General features: G+C 37.8%; 1 protein-coding gene across 11 annotated transcripts in view; it reads right to left on the bottom strand.

The window, feature by feature from the left end:
- Positions 1-18,962, bottom strand: part of LOC308176755 (uncharacterized protein) — a 121,737-nt gene extending 102,775 nt beyond the window's left edge. For 5 of the 11 annotated variants that reach the window (XR_013938569.1, XR_013938570.1, XR_013938571.1 and 2 more), the window contains exons 1-2: positions 4,577-4,866; positions 3,093-3,143 (exon numbers count right to left, since the gene is read on the bottom strand). Coding sequence is in view for 1 of the 11 variants with exons in the window: in XM_080552904.1 (XP_080409030.1) it covers positions 4,577-4,632; positions 4,875-4,910 (92 nt within the window). In the remaining 10 variants the exon portion in view is untranslated. The other 6 variants (XR_013938575.1, XR_013938568.1, XR_013938576.1 and 3 more) reach the window with 6 other exon arrangements.
- Between the last annotated feature and the right edge of the window lie 239 nt (positions 18,963-19,201).

Here is a 19,201-nt window from a genome sequence, read left to right as displayed (position 1 = left end):
AGTCTGGCCCGCTGTAGCCAAGGTGCTATGTTCTGGGACCAACATTTTTTTGTTGTTTGTTTGTTTGTTTACCATATACCCAGATTTCTTATACGCAAGGTTTCTGATGCACAGGAACTGCCCGTTACAGATGAAAGCAAGGCACTGTATGTTTCTTAGCAGCACAGCCCAGCAGCCACTTCTCAGAGGAAAAGACAAGCCTGGGTGGCTCCAAGGCAACTGGAGACCGTGCAAAAACCCAGCAAACACAAGAGACATCTGGGAAAAGCTATAGCAAACTACTTCAACCTCACACGGGTAGTGGTATTACACCTGCCCTGTGTTCCTCAACGTGTCACATCTCCATCCTGTCCTGCTACGACCTTTCACTTCAGCTCTGCCCCTGCACATGGGCTCCTGACACCTTGACCCACGTCAGCAGTGACAAACAGCACGTTTCAGTTGTGATTTACAGCTGGCCGGGGTCAGACTTTAACATCTCCAAGCATTATTTTACAATGCTGTTGATTATAGATTTATTTTGTGAGAACATCTGTCTTCCACTTAAAACGTATCCTGTCATTATTTCCCTCTTAAGGCCACAGCTGGAGAAAGGGGAAAGGAGCCACGCTGTGTCAAAACAAGGCAACTTTTGAAGAACATTGCAGGAAACACAAAGGTAAGCCACACATTAGAACAGCTACTTGTGCTTCACAACATGTTACTCAAAAAAAAAAAAATAATGATAATAAAATCAACCAATTATTAGTGTGATATCTCCTCGTTCAGTGGGGCTCATTCACCACACCCAGCCATCGGAGCCAGCAGGGTTAACCATGTCCCCTCCCAGGCAGGCTGTAAATACAGTGAGAGAGGCTCTGCCCCTTTGTGTCTACGTACTCCAGGTTTGGTAGAGACATCTGTCTGATAAATAGCTCATTTTGCAATCACTATCATATAATTTAGTATTTTGACAGGTGCATAAACTTAACATGAGCTTTATATAAATATTAAACAGCCTTTCTAAAAATGAAAGCTCTGAAATGAACACAGTTCCCTAGGCCCGCCTTAATAATTATTCTGAGGAAAGGTTTTTCTGAAGAAGAAAGGGAAAAAGATTTCTCCAGTGAGAGAGTATTGGAGTAATTTGGTTATATTGTACCTGGATTTTGTGAATATCAGTTTCAGGTGCTATCAGGCTGTACCAGTGATGCTAGCTCTGTTACCAAGCCTTGCTTCCTTCCCTTGTGTTTTTTTTTTTCCCTGTTTGCTTTTTTTGTTGTTTGTTTTGGTTTTTATCTCCTCTTTTTTTTTTTTCTTTTTTTTTTTTTTCCTTTTACGATTCAGGCTTATCTCTTTTTCACCATCCTGAAGGGAGATGTTTGCTATAAATCTGCACAGGTATCACAGAATGGGATCAAGGTTGAATGAACACACAGGAAGATTTAGGAAAGTAAACACATGATAAAATTAATGAAGATGTTCCCTCCCGATGCTCTTCCTGGTGCATTCCCCTTTCACCCTGCGATAGCCTTGCTATTGTCCACTTCCTTCCTCTGCAGCCTCTGCTCCTGTCCTCGCTGGGCACGTCTTTGTTCCCGGAGAGGCACTTAAAGGATAAATCCCTACGTCTTTGTGCTGCTTTTTTCCCCTCCTCTTTTTTTTCCCCCTGACAGACATTGATTTTTACACAGAATGCACTCTACTCTCAGCACTTACTGCAATCAACATGAAAATAGTGTGGTACCACTTCTCAGGATACCTTTCTTGTTTTGTCTCCTATTTTAAAAGGATCATTTAAAGAGAATGATACAGCTGAAACCCGCTATTTAACTTCTCAAAAATAGTCTCTTTTTTGTCCTTAAATACACAATTAAAAATAACCTTTTTGGAGGTATTCCTTTTTTGCATAGTAAGACTTCTAAAAACTAGTGGTCTAAATGTTCTCCACTCTGTCCTAACAATGACAAGTTGCACCAACTGCGTGATTTATTTTAAAGATCCAATCTCTGTAAAGATAATTAAGTAACCTGTTACTGACTTCATACAATAAGAAAAATGCATCTGAGCAGTTATGAGTTGTCCAACAGAACTGAAGGAGCCAGTGTCAGGGCTGAAAATTAAGAGCCAGGAGCTCCTGGCCCTTAATTCTTCTCCATGGCTAAATCTAATATCTTTTCCTGGCCAAATATCACATGCATTCCTCAAGAACCTGGCAGAGGCACACCATGCTAGAGAACAAAATCTTAGAGAGTTCTGCAATGTAAACCATATCATCTCTGACCCTTCTACCCCCCATTACTTTCACATACATTTGTTTTTAAACACCACATTTATCTGCTTATAACCTATATTTTTTTATATTGATGGCAGCTTTGAGAAACATCATACATGCTATACATATACTCCACTAGTTGTGGGTTTTTTTGCTTATTTACTCTTTTTTTCTTTTTGTACTATACCAAAACACTTTTAGAGTAAATTTAGCTTTGTGATGAAGATTTTCCCTTTTTTTTTTTTACACATCACCCACATTTCAATCTTTTGTGTCCATATTGTCCCCTGTCAATATGCAGATACAAAGAAAAAATATCCATGCATCATTTCTATTAAGGACTAAATTCTGCTGGGTATGACATTGAAGGTGAAGTTTTGAAAAGATAAACTTTCCCACAGGGGGGAATGACAATTCTAAAAATGTTTTTAAAACGGCAATTTATTAATAATGGCCTTATGCATACACAATTACCGTGGAACTAATTTTTGTGACATATCAGAAGTAAAGCAAGCAAATAAAGTCAGATTATCCAGAACGTTCATTTAATTTATTCTTTAGTATTCGAGTGCTGAATATGTTTTATTGTCTTGTTTTATTTTAGACTGGTGAGTTGATCAGATAAGCTCTGATTCCTGATATCGGGCTAGCAGTTATCTTGCTTTAATATGCTCAGTACTGCTTTATGTATGAGCTGGATACCTGGTTCTGCGACTCTGTGTCATCATGATACTAACAAAGCAGATGAGGAAAGCCAGCCTGAACTCTGCTCAAAAGTCTAGTCAAATAAATCTGATATTTAATCAATTTAGTTTATTATTTAAATGAAGGTGCTCACCTCAGGTTTAGGTCTTGTCTGTGCTATTTATATACACTTGAGTGATCTCATCTGTGGAAAAGGATGAATTAACTTTAAATATATTTCACCACAGTAAGTTAATATGCATAACTTCTCGTAGCAATATATGTAATATTCCAACATCAGAAAATGCAGCCACAGGCACATGAGCTGAAACTTCAGACCAACACTAAATATAAAATACTTTGAGTTCAAAATCCTGTTGATTAAATGCAAATTCCAAGAACATTTACCAGAAGTTTTCATGAAAACTAAATCTATTTCCTGTCTGCTACATCAAATCGATTCTAAATCCTACAAACCTTTATTTGACTATTGCTATACCACGTTCCTTTGCTTTCTTCCTTGCATGAATAAATCCCCCGAAGACCCTCATTATTACTTTGCTAGAATGAGTCAAACTAAATAGGATATTTAGTTTGTGTCAAAGAACTGATTTTTAAGGACCAATTTTTCCAGTAAAATATGGGCCTCACTTAAGTAAGAGAACTCCCAAAATATTTAGCAGCAGTTATTCTTCAGACCCATCTGAATTTCATGGACAAGTTTTATCATGTGTGATTTCCATTCCATTTTCTTCATCTCTGTTATAGCGTAAAATTTCATCAAGTGTAAATGTCAGATCTTTTCTTTATTATTTGCTAATGTCATAAAAAGCTGAATTGTTTGCTTTGTTAAAGGGCTTACTGAGCATTGACTTTTCTTTATTTGTATTTTACTACCAAAAATGTTTTAAAAAATAAAATAATAAAAAATCCCATCTGAAATGGGATTTAAATAACAGAGCAAGGTTTGCCATTATCATAAATGTATAAAGTGCTTTGTGAGTAATAAAATGGATCATGGATTCTGGATAATTCAAACTGAAATGTTATGTTCAGTATCAAGATTAGATTACATTAATGTAGTTCATTTTAAATGGTTTAAAGGCCATCAGATGCATGTGAAAAGAATCTGTATCATAACTTAGAATAAATAGACTGAGACATTTGTTTATAATGTCAGTGCTAAACAAATCTATTACTACATTTCTGTATGTAACATTATGTTACCACTGTTATTAAACAAGCAGAGCATGAAGATAAATTATAGCTTTAATTATAAACATTACCTTTGCATATTTATTAATTTAAAATGAAACAATGTTCATGAACCTTAGATTATTTATATTTGCTAACATTTTAATTAACTTTGTTTTATTTATGTTACTTCTTTGCTGCTGGTGGTCATACATAGCTACTTAACTTGTGCAATCTAATTTATCATACTTCATATTATCCAGGAAATCAGACAGTGCTGTTTTGGTTACTTTTGGTACAAGATACATATAAAAAGTAGAGCTAATGACTGATGGGAAAACCCCTTGAAGCTCACTCACAGGCAAAAACTCCAGCCTTGCTTTTTTAAATTACATCCATCTACCCAAGATGCCAGTCATAACTCAAAGAAAACTCTCTGCTTACCCTGAAATGATTCCGTTTGACAATATGTCCTTGATTCGATATTGCGAGTGTTCTTTCTTAAAGAGATTTGGGAAGAAAAAAGTACTTCAAGGACTCCATGTTTATTATAGCTCAATAATGAGCAGATAATGGGCTGCATGGAAGTATTAAGGTCATAATACAGCCTGAAAATTTCCTTTGCCTGGTTCGAGTATATAAGAAGAGAAACTGCTGAAGTTTCAAATCCCTGGATGAGTTTCAAATCCCTCCAACTTCCAGATAGAAAATGGGAAAACAAGCTTAAGAGTGAAGTCCTTACTGCTGCTTTATGACGAACTTCTTTATAACTTTCCATCAGTCGAGCTCAGCTGAAGTCAAAATAAGACTCAGCTGATTTCCACTGCCTTCACCAGCACCTCCCCAGGCCCTTATGGCAGCAGAGGGGCAGCCCCACTCTGAGCAGCACGGGCTCTGCTCAGCCGTAACCCTGACAGCCTAGCAGAGGGCGGTTATACCAGAGTTTGCCTTAGGACAGAGGTTTATGTACAGCTGGTGGTGTGGATAAGGCACAAAGGCATTCCCACACAGCTGCTTTTAAAACTCATGCTAAATTCTGCTATTAAACACTTGCTTCTCCTTACATGGATTCTCTTTGTCCCACACATCTGGGAGAAAATCTATGTAATGTTGTCTTCGGTTTAAACGCTAAAACAGGTTTAACACCATCATTGTGTTTTGCATAATTAAAATTTTATTTTTATAAATTTTATAACTAAAATGCAGTAAGTATCTTTAATATCAATAAATATATTTTAAAATAGATGTCTTTACATTTAAATAAATAACAAATATTCTACTGTAGTCCTCCCTCTAAGTCCAGAGTTGCCTTAGTAACTGCAAGTCAGAGGCACTAAAAAGAACCAACTATGCAGGCCTTAGAGAGGAATGAAATACTAATAAAATTTTAATATTAAATAGAAAGCTTAAATTAAGTTTTATAAAGGATTTACACTCTGTGATCCTTATCTTTATTATGCTACAGCATCATATATTCTGAAAAATGAGGAAGCTCAGTATGTCCCATCTTCCACTGGTTACCACACCAGGACCCAATCCTGCAAAATTTTATGCCCCAAAGGGCTGAAGATTACTTGAAATCAGCACAAGCAGTCCAATGCAGTGAGCGCTCTACAAGAAGCTGCCGGTGTCTTCCCTGCTGCAGCCAGGGGCAAAGCTGTGGTTTAGGATTCTGGTCTAGCCCTGTCCCATCTGAAACAAAATAAATTGACCTGCAGGTCACTCTCTCCCTTCTAATATTAGAGTAACAGAATAAAGTATAGGTTATTTTGAAGTCTTTCTCCTTGGCACAGAGGAGTTGGACTTTGTGGGCAATTCCCCAGAATCTCAGTTCCCCAGCCATAATGTAGCTGTCTAACTGACCATTTGCCTGAGATATGATCCTGCTGCTTTAGAAAATTGACTTTATTTATTTATTTTTACTCTGAGCCCAAAAAAGGATTACACCATTTTAACAGATGTCTTAATTCCAAATAAGTGAGCCCAAATGGTGACACTTTCCTACTTTACACATCCCAAACCAAAACTGTCTCCAACTTTATCTAGGACAACCTACATTTGTGTCCTTAAGTCATAGATACCACACTGAACGACAGTCCCACAAATGTCAAAAAATATCCTTATTAATTGTTAACTGCCCCTTTTTCAAAACCTTATCAGTAATCCCATCTAAGAGCAGTTGAAACTCTTCAGTGAGGTCACATGTTAATTTCTGATAATCATCACTAAAACCGTCTAATTATTCCAACTCATTATTCATTATGACTACTGAAACCTCCTTTATCAGCTCTTTTGACCTCTATAGTTTTATTATTCTTTAAATCATTTACAGCATGTCTCTTGCCATAGCTGAAATTGTAATTAACCTTAGCGATATCATCAAATATTTTACCAGGTTCTTCACCCAAAACTTTAGAAAAGGTCAAGAATAGTAGGCAGAACTAAAAATAGAGCTTGACCACATAAAATAACCTTAGTGGTAGACTGTATTCATTCAAGATTCAGGATGTGAAGAAAAAAAAAAGTGAAATTAAAGTTATGTACAAATGAAAAAGTTACAATCATCATTCTTCCTTTAGAAGTATATTGTCTTAGTTCCTGCATTAAAACAGTATTTTTAATTATGTCCAATTAAACTCAATAAAACAATTAATATTAACTCTCAGGGTAATTACATCTCTGAGCTTGACAAAGATCATACTTCAACCAACATGCTAGCAGAGCTTGGAGACTAAATAAATGTGTGGCGTACCTTGTAAGGTCATCTCCCTGATGTTATCATCATTGACAAAGCAGTGAGCACTGCAAGAGCAGAGCAAGATGGCAAATGCACACACTTGTCTGATCACGCTTTTGCCCAATTTTCTCGATAGTCAAGAAACATCTCCTGGCAAAGCTTAGCAGAACTCTGCACCATTCTATCCCCTCTTAACAAAAATGGAGGAGAAAAGCAATCTAGCCATGCAGAAATTAAGATAGGAAGTGCCAAGATAATGCAATTTTACTTTGTATATGCTGGAAAAGCTGGCAGAGCAGAAACAAAAGCCATCCGTGCGTGGTGTACCTGGGGAGATGCTGCAACTCCGCTGTTCTTGTTTCTGCTTTGGAAATGGTGAGTTACGGAAATCTTGGGGCATATTTCCCACTATTTCAGCAATTTTACTCCTGTGCAAATGTCTTAGGAAGGGCAAAAGACCTATCAAAACCTTTTTTCATTCCAGAAAATATTCTACAAATTTTATAATACCATCTTCAAACATCTTAGAACATGCCTGAAGACTAAGCAATTAATGATATCACTCAGTCTAGTTAAAATTTCAAACAAAAGCATTTTGTTTAGAATTCATTAGCTTGGGTTCTGTAGAATCAGTATCCTACTAATCCAAATATGTAAAATTTTATTAGAAAAGGACAAGAAGAAAGCATGATGTTATTCTGATCCATTTTTTCTGGTGGACAGAAACCCCACAAGAATGATATACCACACCAAATTATAACGCCTCCTACTGATGATAACAGAAGTGTCACAGTGCAAAACTGAAACAAGGTGCTATACATTTATTATTGTAATGTGTAAAATTTATTTCTGGTTTGAATTATATTTATCCACAATTTAGTTACACTTTTCTTAATTAGTTCACTTTTCCCCAATACCTTCATTAGTTCACATCAAGAAAACCTTAGGAAAAGAATTTGAGTAGAGATAATACTATTTCTGCTGTGACACATTTAATATTGTTCCAGATTTGACAGTTTGAAAAAAAAAATTAAATCCACTATTACCAGCATAAATCTTTCCATTGCACCTTAAGTACAGGACTTGAGTAAGGATTTTAAAAGTTATATTTGAACTTCTATTGTGATAGCTTCCTGTTTGGAAAAATAGAGAGGAGATGAAGCAGTGCTCATGCTTGTGAACCCCTGAACATCCAAGGCTAAATCCCACTCTGCAATAAGGCAAGCACCTCTTTTAAAGGTTCATCTCCCTGACTTCAGTGAGCATTTTCCCAGGGGCACATCCGGCTGCATTTGAGAAGGAAAGAGGAATAACTGCACCTAAGCTTGGTGCAGTTGGGTCTCCTGCCCTTTCCCTTGCTGGCAACTGGTACAAATAATGACAAGGAGATGCCGATCATTGTTGGTTGGTGGGATAACTTGCAGGTCCCTTCAGACCAGACCAGGTAGTTCCAGGGTGCAGTGCCCATATTTGACACAAGGGAGCCACGTCTGAGTGTCTGGGACCTCTGCAAACATCCTCTTCACTTTCACAGCCCATACCTGTGGTGTTCCACGGATGGTGTGTATATCATCTTAATAACACACCAATTTAATCAGGTCTGCCACAGTACCTTGTCAATCATTTAATTGACTGTGGCTTATATCATGTGTATTTAATAGTTGCATGATTTATCCACTTAACCAAAAAAGACGAATATTAATATTAAACAGTAGACTCAAATAAGATAGTTTTATTTCTCTGGATTTTTTTTATTGTACAAAATAAAGCTCACAAGATAAATTTGTAGAGGAAAAAAATGTTTCTAATTATACCTTTCCAGTCTCTTACAATGAAATCGAAGCATCATTGCTGATACAGCTAAAAAAGATCTCATTATGTCCCTAGCACCAGGTCTTACTCTAGTAGCAGGCGATCTTTTGAACTCCCCCTTTCTTCCAGGTTGGCTGCATACAGCATTTGTCCAAAAGGCTGCAACATGTCTCATGACATTTCATAAGCTTTATAAATTCCATTTTTCCCTTTAGCTGTTTCCTCTAGTAGTTTTAAATCAGTTTATCTCTCCCACAGTGCAAAGGTCCTGACCTGACATGGACCTTTGACCGTCGCAGTGCTAACACAAGAGCTCACTTATCAGATCCGAGTGCCTTGGAAACCCAAAGACAGCTGGCACTTACAGAGAATAGGAGGTTAGTAAAATGAATGATGTTGTACTGAAATGCACAAGGTAAATATTTTGATATGTTAGAAGAGCATATATACCCTTAAACCTCATCCATATGGACACCACATACACATGGGGCTTGAGCCAGAAAAGGAGCTGAAAAGTGGCTGATCCCCATCCGAAAAAGTTGGATTTTTCCTCCCACATTTCTATTTCCTATAATTGAGTTTTAAAATGAAAGGGAGGTTACTCTGCTCATCCTTAGGCATCCTGGAAAATTATTGGAAGTCAGAGATGTGTGACCTCTTTCAGACACCCTATGAAGGGGCAACCAGGTGCAATTCTTAACTCAATTTTTCATCTAACCCTTATAACAAACATTTGAAATAAAATATTTTGGGGATATCTGTAATGATATTTTGATATTAAATGGTAAGCATAGGTAGATGTTATTTTACCAACAATATCAATTTGGTCATTTTCAGGAAAATTAGCTTTTTATTTTTTTGCCTAGAAAAAGAGCTTCAGTAATTTGGGATTTACTTAAGGTCTTACAAAAAGAAAGAATATAGAGCACGAATGATGTTTCCTTCAGAAAGTCACTCAGCTTTCACCACTGGTGAAAAAATGGAATATCTATGGAACAACCCCTATTTAAATCGTAGCCCTGTATGGGTTCAAGGTTCCTATTGCTGCCATGTTGTTCATGTTTGCTAAAATGTTTTTTAGTATCCGAAGGAAACTCCTCAATAATTATGTAATCTATGGTACCAGAAATAGAAGAGGGAGAATTCACTGCCTCCAAAATTAGACCACTCTCAGGAAACATCTGGAATGACAAGATAATTAATTTGTAGTTTAATGGAGTAAATTTAAAGGCATAAGTTAGGTAATCAGTCTTCTTTACTGCATTAGTTTGACTTGATATTTCATGTTCCTGACTTCCTCCACCATCTCTAGGTCTATGCTGGGGCCAAGACAAAGAATCACCAGTTCAGGTTTGGATTTAGAGCAGAGGAAGTAAAACTGTTGTCGCACTCTGCATAGCCCCATCCCAGCACAGATATACCAAAAAACAGAATACCCATTATCAAGATGCAAAAGGGACCTCAGGCATAAGAGCCACATTCTTCTTCATGTTCTTTGGGATTCCTCATACACACACACACACATATATATATGAAGAGTGACAGTTATCTGGATAACAAGCAAACTACTTCCTAAAAGCTGTGAAACAGCTATAGCTAAGGTTTCCAAACTCATTTTTTTAATTGTGAGCAGAACAGAGACCACCAAATCTCATCCAATAATCCATAGTTTGCATCTATACTTGGAGATATGCTGTGATTTAAGGACATTAAAGAATGGACAGATAACTGTGTCTTGTTAATCATTTCTGCTCTTTAATTATCCTTATTATATCCTGCTGAGATGTGGCATCTCAGCTGGGTTTAAATTCTACTCACTCCAAGAAGGAAAATTAGCCTCTTAAGGAGAGTAATATGCAATGGCTCTCCCTGCCAATGTTTTTGTGGACAGATTCAAAAAGATCTATGGGGAAAGAAAAAAACTAAACCCTTGGCCTTATGTATCTGCCCTTATAACTGGACCAGGTGACCACTTCAGGGATCTTTCCACTATAAACTTATGTCATGCTTCATTTTAAATTTTGATGTTCAGCTGTTGCTGGATGTCTTGGTTTGGTTTGCTGGTTATGTGAGCCTTATAGCGTCAGGTCTCTGCTGATTATACTGACACCTGTATTATGTTTTAAACTTTCACTCATCATACAGTTACAGCATTCCTTACCTTAGGGTACTCTTACCAAAAACACTCCTCACTTTCATGAACAGCCCTAGCAGTATCAATGGGGGAGTTTCCACGAGTAGGATTATGCAAACAGGTTCTTTGCTCTTAAACCCTTATTATTCCAGTGAAAACTAACTTAGCAGATAATAAAAGTGGTACTATAAACATGTTAATAGGAATATTAGTATTACTAACACTAATAAAAACAATGTGTTTTCTCCACCAAAAGGAAATAACACAACTGCCTGCCATTTACAACAAGTTGTGTATGTACTTGTATATATTCCTTTTCTCTAAGCACAGAAAAAAAATCAGGCCCTGATGTTAATAGCTAATGCCCTGGCTTTACTAAAGATAATGTTAGTTTTGCCATGGGCTTCAGCAAAAATAATCACAATTTCAGTCCAGTCCTTACATGTCCATTCTGATTTTCCTTCTTGCTTTTGTAATTAGGCATGTTATAGCTTGCTCAATACAGTTCATATTATTTTACTAAGCAATCTTTCAGTAGCACTGTTCTAGAGAAATGGACTAAACTTGATTTAGAATATATTTATGCTCCCATAATTTAAGAGAGCTTCTCTTTTCCTCCCTTGTTCCATCTTCAAGTTTGACTTTGATTGGAATGGGATTGCCAGTATTGTTGGATAGTTTACAAGCTGTCCCCAAAATCCTGAATGATGTGTTTCTTGCTGAGTCTATGTCCCACAGGATCCGCCAAGCAGGCATCACACTAATCCAGTATTGAACTAGTCAAGCATGTGGGAGTTTGAGCTGTCAAGAACTGTAAGAATCATACGTAAGAATCTCCGCATTTCTCCTTTTCTTGCCTGGTTCATATATGTAACTACATTTATCAATATGTTATGTGTTCATCTCACCACTAGCCTATTTTGATTTCTTGCTTTGAAGAAGCTGCAATAATCAATCTAAACAATTCAGAGTCTCATATGTTCACTTCAGAAAGAGCTTCTGTGAAGAAACAGTTCTCAAAATTCAAACAAAACATGAATGCAGGGGTAGGTAACTGGAACCAGGCAAATCTAAGTGGTTACAGACTTTCCCTGAATCCTGAAGAGTTCTTCAGAATAACTATCTGAGCATCTTTTTTCCCCCCTTATCAGCAAACATTTCCAACATGGCCTCAGAAATCAGTAGATAGTTTGAAAACAACAAGTTTATGCAAAACATTGACAATCACAGATTTCACCCAAACTTAAAGACAGAGGGGAAGAAACAGGCTCATCCATCATAGTGGGATTTCTTGGCTGAGAGCAGTGCTCCTGTTCAGGCTCACACCCATGCTGAATGTATGAAACAGCATGATTTGCTTTAAATACAGGGTTTAGTTTGGCTTTAAGGATATAATATACATTCTGAGCACCTCTTCAGAAATGCCTTGACACAGATTTGTTCCTAGTATACATAGCTTAATTGACCGTATGTTTCCAAGAAAGTACTTTAAGAAGGAAGAAAAAAATTTTATTCAGTCTGGAGATCCACTGTTGCAAACAACCCAAAAAAGAGTGAGAAAAACAGATGAAGAAAGCAAGCATTCCTCAGAGTTACATGACCTCATGAATGGAAAAGATCCCAGTTTGAGTTCTCTGTAGCAAAGTGGGCGACATCTATTTCAAGAAAATGTTTTTATCATTTATTATGTCATAAGGAAAAGAGTAAAATAAACTGTTTATTATCATGTATAAAATGCTTTTGACCAGTCAACTGAAAAACTAATTTCATTTTCTCATTACACTGCCTCAGGCATCTTTTAACGTCAATTTTTATTACAGACAAAGAAGGAAAATTAAAATGATTTGTTACAGTGGAAGAAAAAACAAATGTTTCAGAATTTTAAGACGACTAATAAGCGCTGAACCTGCTAATCATTCTTGGTAATTACTATTAATTTTGCAAGAAACAGAAGATAGGTCCTAGGGATCTGTGTTTTTGTGTCCCAGAAGGAACTCTCCTGAGTGGAAGCATTAAGGTTTGTAAGAAAACTTGTAACAGTAGAACCATGAGTCTCTGCAGAGACTTCTGGGTCTCATTGCTCTGAAATAGGAAAGTTAGTTATAGAGATGCTCCCTAAAGGAGAATTAGAGACATTTTTCTTGCTTCTAGGTGGAATTGATTGTTCTCCTTTGGGTACGATTAAACCAACTTCACCAGTACAGTCATATGTCTTAACATCTTTTGTATGTCTAAAATGCATCAGATTGCAACAGCTTTATGGACTTACCAAACAAAACAAGAGAATGCCCACAAGTGTATGTGTAGGGGGGGGAGGCTGTCACTCAGAGCCCCCCCCCCGGGTCATCTCAGCCCTTTTGCTCCATGAAGGAGTCATGCTAGGTCAGAGCAGGCTGGAAGCGTGCCCCATGGTGATGCCAAAAAATTTAAAAAAAAACACCTTAAGTGGACCGGTAACTCATTGTGTGGTACAGTATTTCACCAAGTGTAAAGTTCTTCTGGAGATGTGGCCAGAAATTCAATAAGCTATCAAAGGCAGCAAGGCTGAAACAGTTGATGTAAGGTATTTACTATTTTGTGATTTTTTTTTCCTATGCATTGAAAGATTCTAAAAGAGCTATCGAGCTCATCACCATTTGCCTGGCAGAACCTGTAGCAAAATACTTACTCATTTGGGTTCCTGCAAGACTTTCCAAGTGCTCCAGCTGCTGGGGGATCAGCAGGAGGGAGAAATTTAATGGATCTAACATCAGCTATCTGCACAATGGTAGTAAAGGCAAAGGGCTCCTTTGCATGAGCTTCTGCCGTAAACTACACCAAAGCAGCATGTTCCAATGAGACAACAGCATAGTGAAAAGTTTCATAGGGAATTTCATATAATTTGTGCAACAATTCTGTAGGCATTTCCAATCCTTTTCCCAAGTTACTCACAGGTGTACAAAATCAGGCTCTTCATTTTCCTGGGACAGCTTTAGTAGCCATCTCGTTTTCTTCCCTTCTTCCTCTTCCTTTCCCATCATTTTCCTGCTCTTCACAGAACACCCTGGACTTGAATGTGGAGGACAAGTTCCAAATGATGACAAAATACTACATTAAATGACCATCGCTGTCTTCCACAGAAAAGACTCCAGGGAAGTATATTTATAAATAAATGAAGTTTCAATTCGCCCACATACTGAAAAATCATCTAAAGATAACGGAGTTGGTGATGAACACAGGGCAAAAGTGGAAGCGTCTGCTATGAATGCAGTCAGCTTGGTCATTTTCTGGAGCCAAACTATAGGGAATTGATCCTTTCTTATCTGCAGAAGTCAAGTTAAAGTGCTTTAAACTCTGCTAACATGTTAATTCTGAGGTCAAGTTTACTTTCTGTACATCCTCCAGTACAGCCCTGCCTGGGAACCAGGTGAGATGGATTGCTACAGCTAGTTCAGGCCTGATTCTCACATATTGTACTTTGTGGGAGTTGCTCTAATTTCTTCAGTAATTAGGCCAGTTGATATCAGTTCAGAATATAGCTTGTACATGCCTGTTCCCCATGATATATGCTGTGTCAGACACAAGACAAAAATTTACACATTTAGATGTGAGCCTTAGACAGGTGTTTGTCTCATGTCCCAAAAATTGTTTAAATATTTCAGGCAGGTGCTTGAATGATTGCCATTAAAAGCTAACTTACCATTTATCTCCTTTCTAAATGACATGTTGATTTAGTACTGCATGCACATTAGTGACATGACTGAGCCTGTCTTAATTATTCTTTTATTTAAGTCTACACATTATCATTAGTTGTTTCTCTGTCAGGCTAACAGTGAGATTATGGCAAGTACCCTTCAGTTTAAAGTTCTGGATTTTATCAAGCAAAAACAATGTTATTATTGAGTTGCTGAATCCTAACGTAATTCCTCTTAAAAAGAGGCAGCAGCAAACAACTAATGCATAGGTATGATGAGTAACGCTTGCTCTTAATAAGCTCCCAGAAACCTACCACCAGCTAATAGCATGCAAAGCAGTTTGCTTGGTTCTGTAAAACAATCCACTCTTTCAGGACATAAAAGTAATAGAACATTGGATTAAGGATGCAAGGGGTGCTAGAATATTTTCAAAAACCAGGAAAGACAGTTAAAACAGAATGCAATCATTATACTGAAGTAAATACAGTATTTTGAGAATACCTTCTATTATTCTTGTGAATATTCTCAGGGGCATAACAAGGCTTTATATCACAGATAATTAAATGCAGTCTCTTTACTATTATATCTGTTGTATTCCAGAGAGCAGTAGGTTATAGGGCAATAGACTGAAATTAGATTTTAGCAGAACATGTGTCCTGACCTTTCTTTAAAGCAGATCTATTTACTTTATAATGCAGTTCATCTTGTAGGAACTGATGTACTCATAGCCAATGTAAAGGTTAAAACATGTGACTCAAACATTCTTGCTTCTAACTCTAACACAATTCTTTGTTTATATTGTGCAAAGAGATTTTAAATAGCTAATATTGAAAATAATCTTTTTTGTGGCGATGTTAATTTCAGCTATCCTAACGTTTATACATGCAGCAGAGCAAATGCGTTTCTAAATTACAAATCTAATGGGCCTGATCTTCTCAGCGTAAATCAGAATAGCTCCAGTGAATCAAATACTGAAGCCAATGAAATTTCACTGATTTATATCTAGGTACCTAACTCAGAGCTTAAATGGATTAAAGCCAGATTTACATGATTGTAAGTGATAAGATCTTGGCCTCATGTATTTTGATACATTATGGGCCAGATTGGGAAACCCTTATGTCAGTGGCACAACTTGCATGACTAAGTGCTCACTGATGTGACTGTGGGCTGCACAATCTGGCTCTGTATTACACAGATGTAAACAAGTAACCAAGAGAAAGTTATTAAGTGGCTTTGATGATCTCATAAATAAACACGTCATGACACTTAAGTAGCTTTAATAGTATCAGAACCACAAGAAATATGTACAGTCTTATATTACAGATGCCCTGTGCTGTGGTCTTTAAACATAATGGATGAGAGATGGTTCAACTATATCATGCCATGATTCTGGATAACATTTGATTTGCAGAGAAAAAAAGTCACATAAAATAGGACAATGTTGCACTATGCAATGCAAATAGGAGGTTTTGCACATTCCTTACTGCTCTTACCATTGTTGTCTATTGATCACCAAGATCTTTTTCCCTTGCCCTGTGATCTGTTTTCCTCCTCCTTTCCCCCTTTGTTTTTATTTTCTCTTCCTTTGTGTAATCTGTTTTTCTAGCAAGACCTTCACATTTAAAGCACTACCTTTTTTTCCCCAGTAGGTAAATTTGTACATTAATACCGCTTGTAATTTAACACTAATGCACATAATAGACAATTTGTATGTGCATGCATACACATTTCAGATGCTAATATAGGTATGTGTGTATTAATAAGTGGTGATTCTATGTACATCACGTAGGCTAATTTGCAAGGAAATCATAAATTTGTGTTGACAGCATCCAAACTCTCAAGGCAGTTACCACATAGCCCATCTCCTGAAACACATGTCCACTTATGCAGATAGATACAGACATGTATCAACAGAGCAACGCATCATGGAGTGACATGGTATAGGACCTGGATGAACAAGTTCCCATAACATCTCACTCAGATGGCAAGAGATTATTGAATTAGCTCATTGACAGTTCCTAGCTGTAGTAAAGGAGTTTCCCATAAAGTTGAAGTAGTCTGAACAAACAAAATACAAGGATACAAGTGTAAAATCTATTGTCTATCTATATAACACAAAGCTCTGCCTTAATCTTCCTGAGAAATATAGATGTAATTTATGCCTTAGAATTTTTTATTATTTTCCAAGTTAGTTATTTTTATAATCCCTGCTTTTGTCATTCCTTGCATTTAACATGTGGAATTCACATGAATTACAAATTCCAGTCTTATAAACCACTGTAAAAAGTGCAGTAAGTAGTAAAAAATAGGGGATTTCAAGGGAAAAACCTGAGCCAATAGGTCTGTTCAGCCATGATATGATAAATATTGATTCACCTGGCTGTTAGGCCTTTCTACTGAATTATCCCAAGCCTGTTTTTATATCTGTGCACACAAGCAGGTAGCAAGCAGCAGGTCTGACACAGGAGCAGCCTGGGCTCCCAGGGCAGGGGTTGCAGCTGGGGCAGCAGCACAATCAGGGGCCCTGTGAGCCTCCTCCCTGCAGCTCTGCTGGACTTTGATACTGGAGGCTTAAGACCAGAAAATTCGTCTTCTAGAAGATGCAAGCCCAAACACCAGGGGTTTTTCCTCTGAGGACCAGGAAGCACAAAATGTCATTCTAAAGGGTGCTCAGCTGCATGGGCAAGGGGGAGAGAGCAGGCACCTTAGTGCCTGTGGTACCCCCTCTGTCCTGCACCCAGCCTTCCCCTGTTCTCTGGCTTCCCAAGTGAAGGAGCGCATCTTGCTAACAGCACTCAAGGAATAAAAAAGAAGCCCTCATATATTTCGATGTAGCAGCACTTGTTACCAGCAACAGCACCATGAAAAAACAGAAGAGGTTTCAATGGCTAATAAATACAGCTGCATCCTGACCATTATCACAGCTGCTCTAGAACTGGGAGTTTGGAGGGCTGCAGTCACTAACACTACTCATAGGAACAGTAGGAGCTGAAGAAGGGGCCTCACAGCAATGCAGCAGTACAGGGGGATCCCTGCAGCATCGTCTGGGGGTGCCTGGAGACTTCAGGGCCACCAGCACAACCATAAACCCTTCTCCTGCTATGAGCTATGGGAAGCAAAACAGTAAAGAGAAGCTCCCCTTCTTTTCCTTCAAGGCAAAGCCCTCCTGTGAGAGGGATGGTCTGTCTTACAGTGCACAAACTGCTTGGAAATGAGGGAGCTGGTACAATGGCTGCTACACGCAGTCCTCTTACAAAGCAGGAGGGAGCTGAGAGGCTGCAGCAGCCCATGCAGCGTGCTCAGCACCTCGAGGTGCTCCCTGCAACTCCAACACGCACACAGCCGCCTGGGCACAGGCACTTGCAGCCCTGGCATGAGCACCTTGCCCCTTCTTCCCCCTGTTTCTGCACCTTTGTGACATTTCCTTCAAGTTTCTACACTCACACTCCTGCTCCTCTCTTAGATGAACACATGCAAGGGCAGCAGTATGCACAGGGGCTTGAGGGAAATGGTGAATCATGAAAAACAGCAATTAATGTGAAAATGCTACATGCAGCCCTTTTTTTTTTAACACATTACATGAATTCAGTGTCTTATAGGGATTTTTTTTTTTCAAACGAGACCAAGCTATCTCTCACAACTAAAATAAAAACTAAACTATGAAACAGCACAAGCTTTGTGACCATCCTCAGTAATGTAATTTAAAGCTTCACAAAAATACACTTACACTGACATAAATCTCAAAGCCTGAGGAACAATTACTGCCAGAATAATAAGGGATATCAACACTGATTTTAACATGAACAAAATGGTTTTTTCAGTGTTCTTAGAGGAAAAGTAGAAATATTATGGGAAAGGCCTTACATAATAACCTTTTTGTAAAGCTTGGATGGCAAGATTATTCTGTAAGACACTGAAGTCACATGTCATTAATCAGAAATGACAGTCTTTATTCATGTATATTTGACTGAAACTGCATAATTTTAGCCTCCAATAGCACTGGATAAATGACCTTAAGTATAGTACTTTTTCAAATTGACAATGATTGATGATGGAGAAGAAATTATGAACACAGAAGAAGTAAACATGAAAAATAGACAAACCCTTTAGTATCAAACAGATTTCTTGTTTTCACTTCTCCAACTCCTTCCATCTCATTTTTTATCTCTATAACCTTGCTCATCATGTTTTAATCATTTTTATGCTACTGCATTTTTTACATTTTGCCTGCAGTGCCCCCACACTAAATCCAGAGCTTGCTGAAAGATTCATTCAGATAAATGGAATTGATTTCATATTTTCCCGTTCATGAAAAGAGTCTTTAAAGTTGGAAACTCTTTATGCAGAACAAAACTAAAGAAACTGATTACTTCTAGGAAGCATTTATCTACATCTCTTGACAAAACTGCAGAGCACGTCCACACGTGAGCAGCATTACTTACATGACACACAGTGAACCAGCCACGCTGCTCTATAGAAGCAGTCCTGTGGCTTTCAAGTCCCTTTTATAAACACAAGCCACCTGGCTGACCATGGGATAAATAATGTTCTTAAGTGATTAAAACCCCACCCTATTGATTGTTTTACAAACCAGTATGTGCTTGCACTCATTGATGAAACAGTGAAGAGAAACCAGCACCTAATTAAATTTGTTGGGATTTAACCAGTCCTCCTCCACAGCCATACCTACTGCTGGAATTAATGATTGCAGC

Source organism: Anser brachyrhynchus (genome assembly GCF_964034855.1).
Source record: "Anser brachyrhynchus genome assembly, chromosome: 12".
Lineage (NCBI taxonomy): Eukaryota > Metazoa > Chordata > Aves > Anseriformes > Anatidae > Anser > Anser brachyrhynchus.
The sequence above is the reverse complement of the archived record's forward strand: the minus strand, read 5'-3'. Positions and strand labels throughout refer to the sequence as shown.